Here is a 17,465-nt window from a genome sequence, read left to right as displayed (position 1 = left end):
TGAGGAGCAGCAGAGGTTAAAAGGACTATGTTCGGTTGCAGATTGCATGGCACAGCAACACAGAGACTCCCAAGATGGTTCAATGTCATTCAGCATCTCATCTCTGTGCCAGGGCATGGGTGCAGAGTCACCTCCAGCTCCAGAAGGGCTTGCTTGGGACAGAGCACAGTGATCCCAGCCCACCAGCCCTGGTAGAACTGGGCCAGCTCAGCAGAGCCACTGGTGTGGTTATATACAACACCCATATACATGGTGCCCCCCTTCCACACACAATGGAGAATCAGCTGCAACCTTTTACATCTCATTTCAGTACTTGTGCTGTGAAATAAGGGGGGCACAAAACCACTCCAACCTCATCTCCTCTCTGGGTAACACCAGAGGGTTGTTTCTTGGCCACCTCTCCTCCCAGTCGTGATCACGCAACCGCTCTGCGGCAACGAAAGCAATTCCCAACATGGAAAAGCAATATTAAGAAAACCTGTTATTTTTAGCTCCTCTCGTTTCCAGCTGCTAAATCATATGAGAAGCCAGCTCATGCCACGTGAGCAGCCCTCTCCCTGCAGACCATTCTGAGAACGGCTGCATTCGGAGCGCCGGATGGGCTGGATTTTACCCCTGGAACAAGACATGTGTGAAGAATGTGTTGTGAACCTCTTGGCTCCTCCCTAGAGCTGCTCTTAACTTAGCTCTCGACCCAAATGAATGCGTGTTGCCTGTTTACAGAGCGCTGCCAGGGGGTTTTGACACACATAACTTTAGGAGGGTTTAATTTCCTTGCAGGAGAGACACCCACAAGCCTCACAAACGCTTGGCACAAAGCAGTGTTTACCCACCAAGGGCTGCGTTTCAAAACAAGAGATTCTGATGACATGATGCAGTCAGCAGGACCTTTGAAAAGAGGCTGAAAGGCTCTGCAACACCTCAGAGCCCAGAGTTCCACAGCACATAAAGCCTCTGCCTCAGAAAATACTCTGACCATCAGATTAGCTCAGAGACAGCCCTTTGAACTGAACACCACTTGGGGCAGAGCCGGTGTGAATGACACGTCCCATCAGGGCCTCAAGCAGAACTGGCTGAGAACAAAAGTGTTAATAACTAAGGACACGACCCTGTGGCCACCAAGGGGAATACGGCCCCTTGACCAGTAGCTAAATGCAGGCTCCTTTGCTTTTCCAGGAACAAAGAGGAGAGGCTCAAATCCTTTCCCAGCTGCCAATAACTCAGCTCGGTGATACTGAGGGCTTGGGCTGTCACATTGGCTTCAGGAATTCCCCTCTCATTCCTACCTTAATGTACTCCTGCCTTCCCATGCTTCCCCTTTTTCCCTCACTGCTGTCACTGGTCACGGGGCTGACGTGGGTTATAAATTACACTTTCTGCAGCAGGACAGGGACAGGAACAAGCAGCTGGATTTGTGGAGTGGGGAGGGGGGATGCTCCATAAGGAATCACTGCTGAAGCCCTGCCACCACTAAACTATGGCCCAGGCAGGCGGCAGCTGGGATCTGACCCCAGCTGGCTCCCAAAGCAAATTCCCCCTGGCTCAGAGCACAGGCTGCCAGGCATGCCAGCTGCCCTGAGCGCTCCCATTTCAGCTTAGGAAAGAACTAGGGCGGGATCAGCCTAGGCATGGGGAGGCAATTCCCCATGGAGGGAGGTGTGTGTGTTACACTGGCTCTGCCGTGCTCCCTAGTGGTCAGCACAGGCTGGAAAAGGCTCTGACCTCGCTCCATCATCTCCATACTGACAGCTGAGTACAAAGGAGCCGGGCAGGTTTCAAAAGCAGGGTGGTAGGAAGGGGGTGAGGGATGATTGGAAAGCTCTTTTCACTTCTGCCTTCACCAAAGCTGGCCAAGCTCAAGCTCTCAAACACGTTTCTAGCATCAGCTGCTGGGAGGTGACAGCACATGGGCCTCCTCTGCTCACACAAGAGAGCAGGAGCCTGCCTTGGGACAGACAGAACAGACTGCATGCAAGGGCACTTGTAGCAAAGCATGGGAAGCATTAAGTCCCTCCCTGTAACTCGCTCTTGTATCCATGCACTTAGAGCAAAGTCTAATAGATTAAGACTGCATCAACTTTCATAAGCAAAACCAAACCAAATTCACACCAGTGTTCACAAGACATTCCCCACTTATTCTTTTCAGCAGTGATTCCAGTCAAAGAGCTGAACCCCCGCAGGCAAGCTGCAAGAACACAGGAGAATTTACCCACTCTGATTATGATCTCTTTTAGGCTGGTGTGCTAAGTAGCAGCTCTTTAGAGATCATTACTGTGCAAGTACTTGCTCCTAGATATCAATTTCAAAATAGCCAGTGCTAGCATGTTGCTGGAATACAGAATGAGGAGTCTCAGTCAAAAGCAGCTGCCTACAGCTTGGATTCCATGCACGGCTCCAGATAACGAAACACAGAGCAACCACCTACCCCTCCTGTGTTCTGTTTTCGAACATCCAGGGCAGACGCTAGTCCTTTGACAGCCTGTGGATCCTCATATGTCACGCTGCAAGAAAGGAACAGACCATAGAAACAGAAGGAAGTCCAGCAGTCACCCATGAGGAATGCACTTCCTGCTCTGATTTACACCCCTGGAAATCAGAAAGCATGTTCTTTTTCTTAACAAGACTTCAAACATATGAAGTGTATTCCAAGAGAAGGAGCGTGTGCTGTATAAAGACCATCCATCAGTTTCAATAAGCGTGTTGAAGCAAAAAGAGTAAGACCAGCATTATGAAAGGAAGGCAAATAGGTTACAAGGCACCCTAAGCGTGTCCAAGAGCTAGCAGAAGACTATGAAAGGAGGCCAGATTACAGATTATGTTTTGCAAAGCTCTGAAGATGACATTTGGAAGCCTGACCTTGGTACATGCATGGGGAGAGGCAGGAGAGGGGGGCTCGAAGGCAGGTGAAAGGACTAAGGAACTAGAGTGAAGCATACAAAATAAATGCACTATTTGCAGAGCACATAAAAAGAGCTTCTCCATTGCTACACAAAAGGGACATGTCGCAGTCAGGGGGCAGAGGCAGGAGCATCATTCCTCAGAGCACAGGGGTGAGCCATGAGCTGAAGCAGACGCTAAGACCTGCCAGTAAATCAGCCCCTGGGAGGAGCTGCATGTCTGAGCAGGAGGAGCCCTTCCTCCTCCAGCCTGCTGGCTTCTCCCAGGCTCTGAGCACAGTACCCAGAGGCTCTCACCTACACAGCACAGCAAGTCACACTCACATCTTCCCTGCCTCGCTGCTGCTCCATTTATACAGCGTACAACCCATGGAAGATATAGCAATCCTCCCTTGTGCAATCAGGGACTGATATGTGCTCCTTGTTCCATTAGCTCGCAGAATGAGATAGAGGTGCAGTGTGGGAAGACTAGTTTCGTGCTTCATTTAGCACAAGAGACAGAGGGACCTCTATTAGATCTCTCTGCAATGCATCTCCTTTCTGACTACACATTAGGGCTCTCAGCCTGAAATCTCCAGTGGTAATGCACGCCTCTACAGCAGAGCATGTCTTCTCAACACGGATATTACAGCTGAGGCAGGACCAATAGCTATATTGAGAACTGCAAATAAAAGATCCTGATAGATTTGCTGGCTCAAGCTGGCATGTTTTGGCCAATTTGCTAAGGTCTGAGCTAAGCTATTTAACAATAGCTCTTAGTTTGAGACAAGATACTGATGATGTTCTAACTGCTCGTAGCTACTACATCCTCTAGAAACTGAAACCAGGAGGCAAAGAAATCATATATGAAAGAAAAATACCCAAGTGTGTCTTTTACTGAATCTCACTTGACAGGGATCAAAGGATTTCTTTGTAAGTGCCTAGATTTATTTCACATTAAAATAATGTGACCTGTTAAATGCCCTTGAAAGTGCCAGCTCTGCAGCTCTGGAGATGCAAGCCCCATGCATATAAACAAATTAGGAATAGCATGGCAGCCAGGCAAGCTGCACTGCCTTGACAGCCTGCAAGAGCCTGACTGCTGGGCCAAAGGGAGACTTTAACTGGATGGTAATTCTGTTTCCAAGCCCTTGATGACAGTAATTCAGTCACCAAAGCATATCCATGACCTTCAGGTGAAGGACCCTTATGCTCCTGTATCTCAAGCACTGGCTGGGTGGATGGGATGACAAGCCTTTATGAGAGGAAGCATCTGCAGAAATATAGGCAAGTACATTTCCAGGTTTCCAGTGAGCTCATTAACTGTGACAGTCAAATAACATTTCTCAGCTGGCCTGTTCTGCCCACAGCAGCAGGAACTTCTCCACTTGCTCATCCTAATAATGACCAACAGGATAAGGATTGGACGAGAAGCACAAACACATAAACCAAAACTACTTTTTCTCTCTGGAACAAAGTCAAGAAGCTTCAGATTTATGCCCTTAGAAAACAGCAGCCCCATGACTCAAACAGTGCTAAAGACAAACTCCACGTACTTCTTTCGCTGCTCAGCCAAGGAGCTGCCTCTTGTCTGTGCAAACATGTCGAAGTCATCACGGGGATTCGAGTGCTGGAGAGAGCTGAGTGTGCCGCTGACGCTGTTTGTACCCAAGTCTGCAACGAGAGGCACAGAAAGGAAAGCAGTGAAGCAGCAAACCATAGGCAAGCCCCACTGCCATGACTATAGAGGGTACAGAGGATGTCATTAACAACATAGACAGCTATAGATACCATCTAGTTTACAGTTGCAGTTCTGTCCAGAAGAGGCTGGAGGCTGCTAATCATGCATCCATTAAAAGACAAACACAGAGATTGTCTTATTCCTCCTGGAAGCCACACACCATAACTATTTCTCATTGAGAAGCCAACATTTGGGAATTCATGTGCATCTGCTGCCCATCCCATCTTGAATAGGCCTATCCCATTCACTAACATGGTCCAAGATTTTGGGCATGGATATTAGTCTTGCCACAGAGTTTTGAAACGCTGGGCTGAAGAAGGGATCCTCCTGCTCTTAGTTCTCAGCTACTGACTCTGAAACCAACAGTTTCAAGACAAGTGATAGGATATTGGTGCAGTGCTGAAAGAAGTGGAGAACCTGCAGTGAAATCGAGTGATGCTATCAAGCACACTTTGGTTTGATTTGATGTAAAACACTTTATAGTATCATAAAGCCTTTCACCCAAAGATTTCAAGTGTTATTTGTACAAAAGGAATCAAGAACGTTCACAATAAGGGTTTGCACTAGGTGTTCACATTGGTCACAGGGATCTCAGCAACTGCCAGACTTGCTCCTGCAATCACACACATAGATTGCCCAGCAGCCTGCACATGATGGTCAACAGACCTGTTAGGTTTGGAAAAGTCCATGCATTGAGCCTGGTGTTCATCAGCACTCTTCAGATCAGGTACTCACCAAGCCCTGCAAGCTGTGAAGAAAGTGAAGATGGGGGAGCTGAGTTTCCAACCATTGGGCTGACTACAGCTGGAGAGCCAGGACCCAGATCTATTAAGTTATCTTCTGTCACCTCATTGAGTACCTGTTGGGACACAAGAAACAAAGCAATCTACACATGGCAGAGGGTTCAACACCAAAACATAATGGGTACTTCCTTGCACACTGCCAAATGGACCAGTCTCTTGGACACTACAGTGATAAATGCAGAATAAGGAGGGTCAGCCACCAAAAAACCCCTCAGGTTGACTGCTCAGCACAGACAGAAGCTCTCCTGGAGGTCATCAACATCTCTTCAGATTTAGTTGATATCTCTGTGTTCTCCACCTCTTTTAGGACCAGGCCAGCAACATAGCTAAGTCAAACTGAGTTTGCTGCCATCTTCCACATTAGATATAAACTGCTTTCAGAAGCAAAACTTCTTTGTTGTGGCTGAAGTTACCACGCAGAGCCTGTGCTGGAGTTTGCATCAGTCTGCAGTGGAACAGCCATCAACCAGGCAAAGTAAACAGAGGGAATGGTTAGAAGAAGGCAGAACAGTAAATGTGATGGTGACACATAAGAATGCATCACATACTCGGATCTTGAACACTGAATGAATAATAAGAACTGTAATACTTCAGCTTGGAAAGAAGCTGCTGAAAAAGGAGAAGTTCCTAAACTTATGAGTAGCATTAAGAAAATTAACCTGCCCAGTGGCATTGTATGACACAGTGATCAAATGTAAGCAAAACAGTTACTAAATACCCTCACAAATACATAAAAATGTATAGTGAATCTGTGGAACTCAGTACTTAAGGGCATTATGAATGCCTAAAGTCCACATGGACTCAAAAGCACCCATAAAAGTTAGAGGAAAGAAAACCCATCGAGGACTGTAAACCCAGGTGTTTTAGTGGAGGGGCTTCCTGAGCTAAAGGCTGTCACTTGTGGTTTGCACACCCTCAGGCTCTTTTCCCTGTATCCACTTCACCACTACAGGCAGAAGAGAGGGCTGAAGAGGCAAAAGGTCTGATCCCAGTGATACTAGCATGGTGTAACTGCTGATATAATAAATGGACTTAGGTACTTACTCCATTGCTGGCATTTTGTGTTGAACGTCCCGATCTGTAGCGCTCAAATCTGTTCAGAAAACAACAAAAAACCAACATGGATTATCAAAACCACCAATAAACCGTGAAAACCACGAGTTTAACAAAGCCATGACACTGAATTCTGCTTTTGCTGGTTCAAGAAGGAACCCTGGAAGTGTTAACTCCAAGCCAGGACAAAGGGAGGACAGATGCAGAAGTTGCATCCTTGGCAAATGGGGATATTAAACTGACTGATCTCATCCTGCTGCACACACAAGCCTGGAAAACACTGTAGGATTTGTCTTTGGTTTGGGTTGTTTGGGTTGTTTTTCTTCCATTAAGTGCTTCATGACAGCCTATTCTGTTAGCCAAGGGACGGGAGGAACTGCAGCAAGATTGATGCTCCCTGCTAAATAAGCTGAGCACGGCAGCAAGTCTGACTCCCACTTAACAGCTCCCTCTTGCTGCAATCGATGTAAATGAGAAGCCATATGCAGGTTAAGGCACAGCCCTGCCCAGGCAGCACATGGCAAGAGAGACAATAATGAGCACATTCATTTCTTAAAAGCCTAGGTCAAAGCCTGTCAAAACCTACGTGCAGATAGTTTGGTCCTTTCCAAGAAGGAAAAGTAATGATGCTGCATGGAAATCCTCATACTACTTAGGGGAAGAAGAATGGCAGGATCTGGTCTCTTCTCTACTCAGATGGGCATTTGGGGCTGCAAACCTGACCACAGCTTTCATGAAGTCAAAAAGCAGAACTGCCTCCTCCCAAGGCCTGTCTGAGGCCATTTCAATCTCCTTCCTTCCCAGGAAGAGCATCATGATGGCTCTAAGACATTCGACTTTTCCCTCATTTAAAAGCAGTTTCACATGCAACCTCTCTGTTCACCAAAACCATGATATTAATATAATCCTGTGGGTTTGCTCCCAGATGGACAAAGTACAACAGGGAATCTCAAGCAAACTAAAACCTTTTCTGGATGCAACAGAGGGAAATGCAGACTTCAAAGGCAGCAGAACCAAACCGAAGCCCAATTTTCAATTTTAGGAAACTGTGGGTGTCTACTATTACTGGAAATCCAGCTCCCTTAGCTGGAGACCTGAGACACCTCCCACCTCATACTTCTCACCAAAAGGCTTATGAACCACACATTGGTTTACAGCCAAAGCTTCCCCAGTGAAGGCCAGAGCTCCTGCTTGAGTCACTGACAGAGCTTGGTACCCAGACTAGAAATCAGTGTGATGAATGTGGAGCCACTGGAATAGCAGAGGAGCAACTGGGATTTATGGAAACATTCAGACCAGTGCAGCTATTCCAGCACAAACAGCTTGCTAACATCACTCAGCTCACCTTTCAGTGTATAATGACTACAAACACATTAGCCGCAGTCAGCAAAGGCACAGATGGAGGAGAATAAGGGTGAACAGACTAAGCCTTGGTGACAGTTCCACTTTGCCACTTGCAGAATCATGCTCGTGCATGAAACACACATCATTTCACTTGAAAAGCCAGCATTTGTTTCAAAGTTTGCCCTGATCTCCTCCGAGCAGCTAAATCAAAGACAAAAATTGAGGCCACTGAAGTCTCCTCTCCAGCCTTCACCGTGACAGCGCAGCTTCACACATCTAGAGTCTCATTTCTTTTTAAAGGCTTCAGAAACAAAGCCCTGTGCTAAGAGCAAGGAACAAAGGGTGTTCTTTAGTGCCTCACACCCTAGGCCTGTCATTAAGGGGAAGATTAAACTTTCCCAAGCCTGCTCCATCACGTGTCACCTACTGCAGCAGATGTGGCTGACAGCGCCTTTGTCTAACGTGTCCCAAGTCCTGTGACCCATGGGGATGATTCCTGCAGCCCAGCTCTGCCCAATCTTTTCTCTGAGATTTTAAGTGTTAACTTAAAACCTAAACCCTCCATGCAGGAAGGTCAGGCCCACCTCAGACAGCTCCCCTTGCACCGGCACTGGAGCTAGAAAGCTCAGAGAACAGAAGAGCTCACAGGAGCCTCACTAAGCAGCAAAAGCATTCATGCAGAGCCCAAGCTAGCAAGCAGAATTAGTGACTGTGGCTGTGCTGTTTGGGATCCCACATCCCTACATCTGCACAACAGGGACTTGCAGACTCAAGTCTCTGCTGGTTCAGAGAGTTCTGCACAAGATCGCCTTGGATCTTATGGATACACCCCACAGAAATTCGGCAGCAAGGACAAAAACCCCAAATCACAGTTATTAAAAGAAACAACTGAAATGGGAATTTTACCACAAAAGACCATAAAAAGACTTTGTAAATGCCTTCTGTGCCTTGGTTCTCTGCATTCTGTTATATTGGACCATTGGCCCCATCGGTCAGCTCTTGTCAAGTGCCCTGTCTCATACACAGTGAAAACCCAGACTGAATGTCAATAGTTGCTGGAAAAGGTGCCCACCTTTCATACCGGAGGAAAACGTTATTTAAATCATCATTCACATGCAGCAGCTCCTCTGTGACTTCTTCATTGGACACTCGTGAGATAAGCTCCACAATTCTCTGCTGCATTGCTCTGCAGGTCCGGTTCAGTTCCTAGGAGCAACGCATTGTGCACACACATTCTGATAAACAGCCAGCAATAAGCTCTGTTCACAGCCAAACATGTCCCCCAGCTGAGAACCACTAGGACAAGTTTATCTTTGCATGATTAAATGTCACCCAAAAGCACATCTAATCAAACACCCTTCAAGAGCCGATGGCATAAAACCTTGAGAGCCTATTTACAATTCAACATCCTGATTCTTCTTGAACTCGGAGCACTTCAGGAAATAAATATCTGTATTTTAGTGATGGGGTTTAAGAATAAAACATGTTAATACAACAGCCTTCCAGAAGAGAGCTTTCAAGGAAAATTCAATCTGCCTTTTTTTTGGCAATAGCATCCTTAGACACTGAAAGATGGACAAGTAGGGAAAGTCACTTGTAGTAGCCCTGAGTGCTGGGGACAAAGAACCTACCAGCCACTGAGAACATGAGGGTGAACACAAAGCAACAGGAGCATGAAGAGATGAGGCCTTTGCACACTGAACTACACACAGAAACGTTCCCTTCAGCTGAGCAAGTCCCCAGACAAGAGACTGCAAAGAGGCAGTGGGGAGGTTCAGAAGAAAAAGTTAAAGGATATATAGCAAGGGTGTTTATTTCAGAAGTGTTTCATGCCAAGGAATGTAGATTTGAGTTTGCCTGAACCATGAGTTCTCCTGCTTCCAGCACACCTCTTCCACCATAAATCATAGAATGGTTTGGGTTGGAAAGGACCTTAAGATCATCCAGTTCCAACCCCCCTGCCATGGGCAGGAACACCTCACACTAAACCATGGCACCCAAGGCTCTGTCCAACCTGGCCTTGAGCACTGCCAGGGATGGAGCATTCACAACCTCCCTGGGCAACCCATTCCAGTGCCTCAGCATCCTCACAGTAAAGAACTTCCTCCTTATATCCAATCTAAACTTTCCCTGTTTCAATTTGAACCCGTTACCCCTTGTCATGTCGCTACAGTCCCTAATGAACAGTCCCTCCCCAGCATCCCTGTAGGATACTTCACACACTGGAAGCTGCTCTGAGGTCTCCACGCAGCCTTCTCTTCTCCAGGCTGAACAGCCCCAACTTTCTCAGCCTGTCTCCATGCAGGAGGTGCTCCAGTCCCTGATCATCCTCGTGGCTTCCTCTGGACTTGTTCCAACAGTTCCATGTCCTTTTTATGTTGAGGACACCAGAACTGCACACAATGCTCCAGGTGAGGTCTCACCAGAGCAGAGCAGAGCAGAGGGGCAGGATCACTCAGCAGAATTCTTTACTGCTGAAAATCCTCAAGACCAAAGATCAAAACTGGTCTGTTGAGGAGGAACTCCAAGCAGGAAGGTGCCATATGGCACAGCACCACTGCTTAGGCCCACGGTTTTACTTCAATAAGCACTGACACTCCAACTGAAGCATGTCCCTCTGTCACCTTCTACCCCCTCCCAGCCTCTCTTCACAGCAAAACTGCAGCCCTAACCAAGGCTGCCTTGTTGGTACACAACCTTGGGGATGAAAGCAAAAACGTGTTTGTTTTCCTTCCTCGGTCTGACATCCTAAGCTCTGGATAAATTTCACCTAGTGCAATCCAGCTGCCTTAACAGCTTGAGGAATGTGTTCTCCAATGTCAGTTTTGATCCCATCACTTGCGAAGCAGATTGTGACATTTCAGAGGTTTGTTTGCTGCCTTTCCAAGCGGGCTGACAGTACCTATCTATTCTGCTCAGAGCTGGCTCTCCAGCAAGCTGTTTACATTTGATTGTAGGAGAAAATGTCAGGAATTATTTAAGGAGGACAGGGCTATATAAACCTCAAAGCAAGGACTCCTTGTATGCAGCACCCAGCTTATGGCTTTCAAAAGACTAACCAGCCTTTGGTAGCAAAACCAGGTTCTCCCCAGCTCTGTGATTCAGATTTAGGATGATTTCAGTCAAAGGAGGGAAGCAGTTGGAATAAAGAATCCTCGCTGTCACTCCGCTTTATGATCAAGGTCTTTCACCTTAAAGCTATGCCGTAAGGTTACGCTGTCAAGATGTTAGGAGCTGTTCCTGAATGTAAGCAAACTGTTCTGTGCTGCTCTGTCTGTCGTGGTTTCCTGGCAGCTTCTTTTGTTTTGAGCAGCCCGACCCAAATGGGCAGTAACTGAAAGGCTCTTTATTGCAAAGCCTCTCATCAGCTGCCATCATGGCTCTAAGACAAACACACAATGCCGCTGCATGGGAGAGACCAGTTTTTGGATGGATTTCAAACACTGATGTATCACAGAGAGCAATTCCCTGCCTTCCTCCAAATGTACTGCTGTGGGAGCCCATCCTCCCTGCCGGAGGCTCAAAACAGAAGCCTATTTCTGAAGCTATGGAAAAGCAAATACCATGGTAAGGGCAGCAGCTGGAATGCTCGCTCACAGTATTCCTCATCTGTGCTGCACGTGGTACCGCATTACTTTCCTGAGCCAAAAGACCATCCCACTACCACTGGCGTAGGGAAACATGCATAAAGCCTGAGATATGAGCTCAGCTTATACTGTTTTTCCTCCTGAGATGCTAAATGCTGCACTGGATTGAGCCTTTCCACTGAAGAAATCCATCTGATTCCCCAGCCAACCCTTTGGACAGCAGGAAGCTTCATCCAAGCACGTGTCTTAAGACACTACCTTCAGGAGAAGCTGCAGCACATCTTCTGGAAAGACATTTAGTTCATATGTAAGACTTCAAGTGGCAGAGAATCCACAGCCCCTTGGGTAATGTTTGGTCCAGCTGGAAACACGGAGTGGTTTTTTCCTGCATAGTGACTTGGAATGTTTTGACACTGCCTGAGTGATGATAGAAGACGTAAGAGAAGCAGAAATGCTCAGGGCTTACAGGGCTTATGGCAATTCTAAGCTGTTTTCTGGTAAAGGAGACCTGATATTCAACACTGGGAAGGATTTCTAGCCACACAAAGAAAGCCCTGGACCAAAATCCGAGGGTAGTTAGGAAATCCTTGCCACCGGAAGCTTTAGCAAATGAAGAGCATCAAGTGATGAGTCTAAGCAGGGTCAAGCACAGCCCACATTCATTATGTAAACCAGGCAAACCAAGGCAACAAAACACACACCCCAAATCAAGCAGAGAAAGATCAGGATCGTATTTCCTAGGAAACTCTTACCTGGAGTAATTCAAGGTCTGAGGAATCCTCTTGTCCAGGTACCATTTCCGTCAGCATTTCAGACATCACTTTTGTGTTCCCACGGACGATATCCAGCTCACTGCGCAGCCGGGCAATCTGAATTGGAGTAAAAAGACAGCACAATGCTGCACCATCATTGGGTTCAAGCAGATCACTTTCATTAACTGACTTTGGGATACCTCTGAGTTTGTATCTGAGGCTCCAGACATTCTAGCTGGGGGGAAACTGTAAAGATGAGAAGTTTACCCAGAGGAGAGTTATAGAAAAGCAATAGAAAACAAAGATAACTTCGTAGATCCACTCATTGTCATTACAGCCCCAGATGTGCTATGTCTGGATGGAAGGGAAGGAACTGAAATCAGCTAAAACCAGACCCTGTTTGTAGGACTTCATTCAGGTAGGGGGAAAGATGCACAACTTTCAGCAGGATCTTGGGTTCTGAAGTTATTTTTGCAGAGGGAGAAGGAAATCTTCTATCAGGGCATTTGCAAGGGTCTTATGGATTTAGACTTCCTGCATCTGCAAGACATTCTGTGCCTTTAAAGCAGGGGAGGATAAGAAGAATAACTGCTAACCTACAGCACAACTGCTGAGTGGAGTGGTTTATCAGGCTGGGAGGTTTTGTAACTGCTGCCATTAGCCACACATCCCAACTGAAAGCCTAGATTTCACAGTGTAACAGGAGGAAAGATTACTAAGTAGAACCCAAGCTAGGAGGCAATCAAAGCCAAAAGAGTTCAAATGAAGGTTCCTCTGCAAACTGGTTTCTAATTTGATCTGCCGAGAGTCTCACTCAAAAGAACCATCATCCCAATACCTGTTCAGAATTAGCAGTGATGGGACCAGTCACATTCAAAGCTGGGGCCTGAGGAGAATACGCTGTCGGAGAAGATGACGAGTAAGAACTGGTGCTCATCCTTTGCTGAGGCTGGGAATTGTGCATATTTGCTGCAGGATCAACTTCAGGGACACTCTGCCACATCAGAAAAACAGGAGTTCAAAGCTGAATTGTGACAGCACTTGCTTTGTCAGCAACCTCAGGCCAGCTATGCTCAAATATAGAACATAATTGCACCTTGTGGAAAAGGTCAGTGGAGCTCTGAGACCAGACCAGCAGGCCAGCCCATAAACAGGCAGCTGCAACAAAACCCTGTGCCTGTACTTTCTCAACCCAACCCACCTGGATTTAAGTCAATTCAGCTTTACAAGTGAGAAGCAAAATAAAAACAAGAGCCAAAGAGAAATAATTACAAATCATTTTAAACCCGGAGTTGCTTATAAAACATGATGTGTAGACACTGACTGTAATTAATCTTGACACAAGAATTGTAATCTTTCAGTCCTTGATCACTTGCATTTAACCACTTCAAAGATTCATTAACTTCAGCTTTCGGAGTGAATAATCAGAACACCTGTGATCATTAAGTCACTTCCTAACAGCACTTCTGTCAACTTTCCAGACCCAACTTTTCAGAGGGCAAAGATCTCACATTACCATAGGATCAGGGAGAGATTCTGACTCGGTACATCTTTAGAAGCCAGGCTGGCCTGGGTTCAGGGTTATCACCAGCAGAAACAACCATATTTTGGAGCAAAAGAAGGAAAACCACAACCATATATCCTGCTGGAATCTCTCTGAACAAATTAGCTGCATTTGTCTGGTGGTTTTGTGCTACAAGAGAGATGTACAAACCTCTCCAAACCCTTTTCTCATCTCAGATGTCTGACTCAAGGGAGGAGATACCATTAGCTCATCAGCCTGTCAAATGCAGCTGTATTATGCTTCTCCTCCTGCATAACCTTTGACTATTGAAAGAGGCCTTTCAGGAGTGAGTAAATGAGCCAAATTTGGTAAAACAGGAAGGGAAAGAAGAGAAATTATCCAATTATTTGGACATCTTGGGAAAACACCCCTGGAATTGCAAAGCTGCAGCTTACCCTCTGTGGTGTGTGTATTGGAGACAGAGCATCAAGATCTGCCATGGGAAACTCGATGCCTTTCCTCTTGAGCTCTTCATAAATATGCACTACTCCAGTTAAATCAGGGCTACTTCGAAAGGCATCAGCCCAGGCCTGGAAAACAGGAGGGATTATCCATAAACCTTCCAAACGAAGTTCCAGCTCCACCATGACCTCAGATACCGACTATAAAGAACTTTGATGTATTTCAGCTTCAAAGGGAAGCTGTAACCATTAGACCTGGTCTAAAAGACCCTGCAAATATTAAGACAGTCATGTACATATTTCATTCAAACATAAATAGGAACCCAGTGGCTGTGTCTAGCCCCTGACATCATCAGCATCTGTAAATGCAAATGAAAGCCAATCTCCTCTGCTGTGTGAGTGCACGCTGAGCTTTTCTTGCATCTTCTATGGCCAATGACTCACCAGAAAAAGTCTGATGTGAAAGATTAAATGGATCTAAGCAGAATTTATAACGTTACCCAATAATCTGAGGTCAATACTCACTTTATGGAACATCCTCATTTGGTGTCAAATGCAAATCAGAGCTGTCAAGTTTTCTTCAGTATTTCATCTGGACCAAATTTAGGTTCAAAAAGGTAGTTTCTGAGGTTCTTATAATGGGAAACATAGAATCCCATGAGAGATAATGAAGCCTGCGTTCTTACAGAGCATAGCCAACACTCAGACACCCCAGTGGGGCAGAAAGAACAAGCTTAAAGTAGAGTCGTATCATCTCTCCTGCGTGAATTCTCTGGTGTCTAAAGAGCCCTGAATTCACATTGGAGCTTTCCCTTCAGTGGGAATACTAAGTGATCCTCTTCCCTAGCCAGCCTCCCATACTCACAGAGCAGCTGGGAGCACGATACCTTGAAAGCCTCTCCCCCCTTTCACTTGAGCTGGAAATTAGCCAGGTATTAAAAATGGAGAGGAAGGGAAAATTGCAATATTATGACTCAACTCAAAAGGAAGCAGTCCACAAACCCCCACATACGTGAGGCAGAGTATCAGCTCTGCATCCAGAGCTGCTGCGAGACGCGTGTGTGGGCTCTGCACTTCATTCATTTAGTCATCACTTTTGCACTAGTTCTTTGGACTATTTTTACTTTAAAAGCTGTATTTAACCACTTTTTCTATCTAAGAGGAGAGAAATCAAAGATAGCAAGGAAAGGAAAGAAATAATATTAATATCTAGGAATAGCAATTCTATTCCTATCCAGTTCAATTCTAAGAAAGAGCATTTCCTACCCCATGTGCCCAGGAGACAATCCATTATATCAGTTGCAAGCTAATAATTCTGGGTTTGCTTCCCAGCTTTCTTAAGGGTAAATTAAGTGCATCAAATGTTCTGCTGCAGTGCACGTCCAAACAGCACTGCTTGAGCCAGAGAAAACAGCAGTGACTGCAAAGAGCCATTCTGTTTCCTTGGAGCTGACCTTCCAAGCCATCCCTAATTCTGATGGAGATATTGACTGCAAGAGTAACTCTACCCTGGCACTCTCTCTGCATTTTCAATTTACATAAGAAGTCATCTGAGTGATGCTTCTACATAATGCGTCCCCCACTTCAACTCTATTTGCATGTAAGAGGGAAAAATGTTAGGCAAGGGATGCTTTAGTCAGTAATCACTCAAAAGAAACTTAGAGGTAAGAGTACACTGGGTTGCTGCACCCTACTTTTAATGAGCTTTGTTTGTCCAGGAGGATGCACTGATGTCCTCTCTTTCACTGCCTTCCTATAGATTTCGTTGCAGGCACAAATGACTGACCTCGCTTCATTTGCACTCTACCTGTTTAATGTATTCTCTCTCCTGCAGCTCTCTTCCCTGGAGAAAGGAGACACTGTCATTTGTATTCTTCCTCGCCTGCACTGGGAGCATTATCTACTTTAGGGTGTCTCTCAGAGGTCATGAGCAGGTCTGGGCACTATTGTCCTAAGTGCTGTCTACACACATTGTAAGACAATCCCTGTCCTAGACAGCTTATAATTCAACTAGGCAACAGTAATATTAGCTTTACTTTGCAGATAAGGAGCTACACACAGAGCTTAGGAGACTTACCCATTGTCCAAACAAGCATATGACAGAGGTGAGATTGAATTCAGACCTTCTAAGGCTTTAGGCCAGACTATCAGGGGTAGATATTTAAGGATACTGCTGTATAAATCTCACCAGTGTGCCCAAACAGGTTCAATAAATACCATTGCAAATCTGTCCTTAAATCAGTGACCATCCCAAGGCAAAAGGTGTTTGACACTGGAAAAATCAACACAGGTACCCACAAAAGTCTCCCCATATTTCATCTCTGATGACACTGCTCAGCTATGGGCAGTAAGGTGGAACTCTGAGGTGATAGTGAAGCTCTTACCAGAGGTACAGCAATAAGGAATATATCCAAGGCCTTTTAACAAGGTGAACAAGGCTGAATAAGCAGCATTTAATACATGCTAATTCATGTACATTGGCAAATGGGTTGAGAAAGTGAAACACAAGATGGTCAACATCTCAGAACAGTCAAGTCTCTAGGTAAGGAATTGGATGGCAGTTTATCTACCCTTGCTATGGAAAGGCCCAGGAGCACAAGAGCTGCATGGCTGGAAACATGCTGTTTGTACAAGTGCTTGCTGCTGATCCTCTCATTTCTGTTCCTGATATCAACTTGTAAAAGAAAGGGATAAATGTAGTGTGAGTGGAGCAGAACAGAGGAGATGAGGCCCCTGGAATGGGGTTGGAGCTCTGAAGAGCAAAGTCTAAGCTAAGGGTATCTGGGGGGTGTGCATCCACAGGGCACTCGGGATGAGTGACTGCAATCACTTCTCCTAACTTGTCAGGCCATCTGGAAAACAAAGTCCCACCACCTCCAGTTAGAGACACTAACAGAACCCACCCACAGGCAGCTTCCATCATTCCCAGGCTTTTCACACCAAAAGCTATTTAGTGTCCATAGTGAGGCTTTTAGCTCTACTGCACTGAGTCTGCACAGATAAGGCTCTGTTTAACACACTGAGACAATGACTGGGGCTTTTTGGTTATGTTACAAACACTTCAATCTCGGTCACATTGATGACTGAGAATCCACTTAAATCCAGGATGCAGCAGAACCAGCATTCTTTAAAACACTAACAGAGCAAATGGCAGGGAAACATGCACAGCTTCTCTTTATGGGGCAGGATTTAACCTCATCTCCTGGTCACTGCATGCATCAGCTCTCCCACTAAAATCAGCAGACATCTGAGAGCTCAGTCAGATGCACAAGAATTGCTTTTAATAATCATTAATGTTGTGCCATTTCTTTAGAAAGCCTTGAGATGAGAGACCAGAAATCAAA

General features: G+C 45.8%; 1 protein-coding gene across 3 annotated transcripts in view; it reads right to left on the bottom strand.

Annotated features, from left to right (window-relative positions):
* TOM1L2 (target of myb1 like 2 membrane trafficking protein) overlaps positions 1-17,465 on the bottom strand; it is a 56,405-nt gene that overhangs the window by 15,542 nt on the left and 23,398 nt on the right. For 2 of the 3 annotated variants that reach the window (XM_005142346.3, XM_034065209.1), the window contains exons 5-12: positions 14,116-14,250; positions 12,995-13,150; positions 12,157-12,273; positions 8,890-9,023; positions 6,465-6,513; positions 5,353-5,476; positions 4,433-4,550; positions 2,426-2,501 (exon numbers count right to left, since the gene is read on the bottom strand). In XM_005142346.3, the coding sequence (XP_005142403.1) occupies positions 2,426-2,501; positions 4,433-4,550; positions 5,353-5,476; positions 6,465-6,513; positions 8,890-9,023; positions 12,157-12,273; positions 12,995-13,150; positions 14,116-14,250 (909 nt within the window). The remainder of the gene's footprint in view (positions 1-2,425; positions 2,502-4,432; positions 4,551-5,352; positions 5,477-6,464; positions 6,514-8,889; positions 9,024-12,156; positions 12,274-12,994; positions 13,151-14,115; positions 14,251-17,465) is intronic. The other variant, XM_034065210.1, reaches the window with a different exon arrangement.

This window comes from Melopsittacus undulatus, chromosome 8 (assembly GCF_012275295.1).
Source record: "Melopsittacus undulatus isolate bMelUnd1 chromosome 8, bMelUnd1.mat.Z, whole genome shotgun sequence".
NCBI lineage: Eukaryota > Metazoa > Chordata > Aves > Psittaciformes > Psittaculidae > Melopsittacus > Melopsittacus undulatus.
This window is presented reverse-complemented; position numbering and strand designations above follow the sequence as displayed.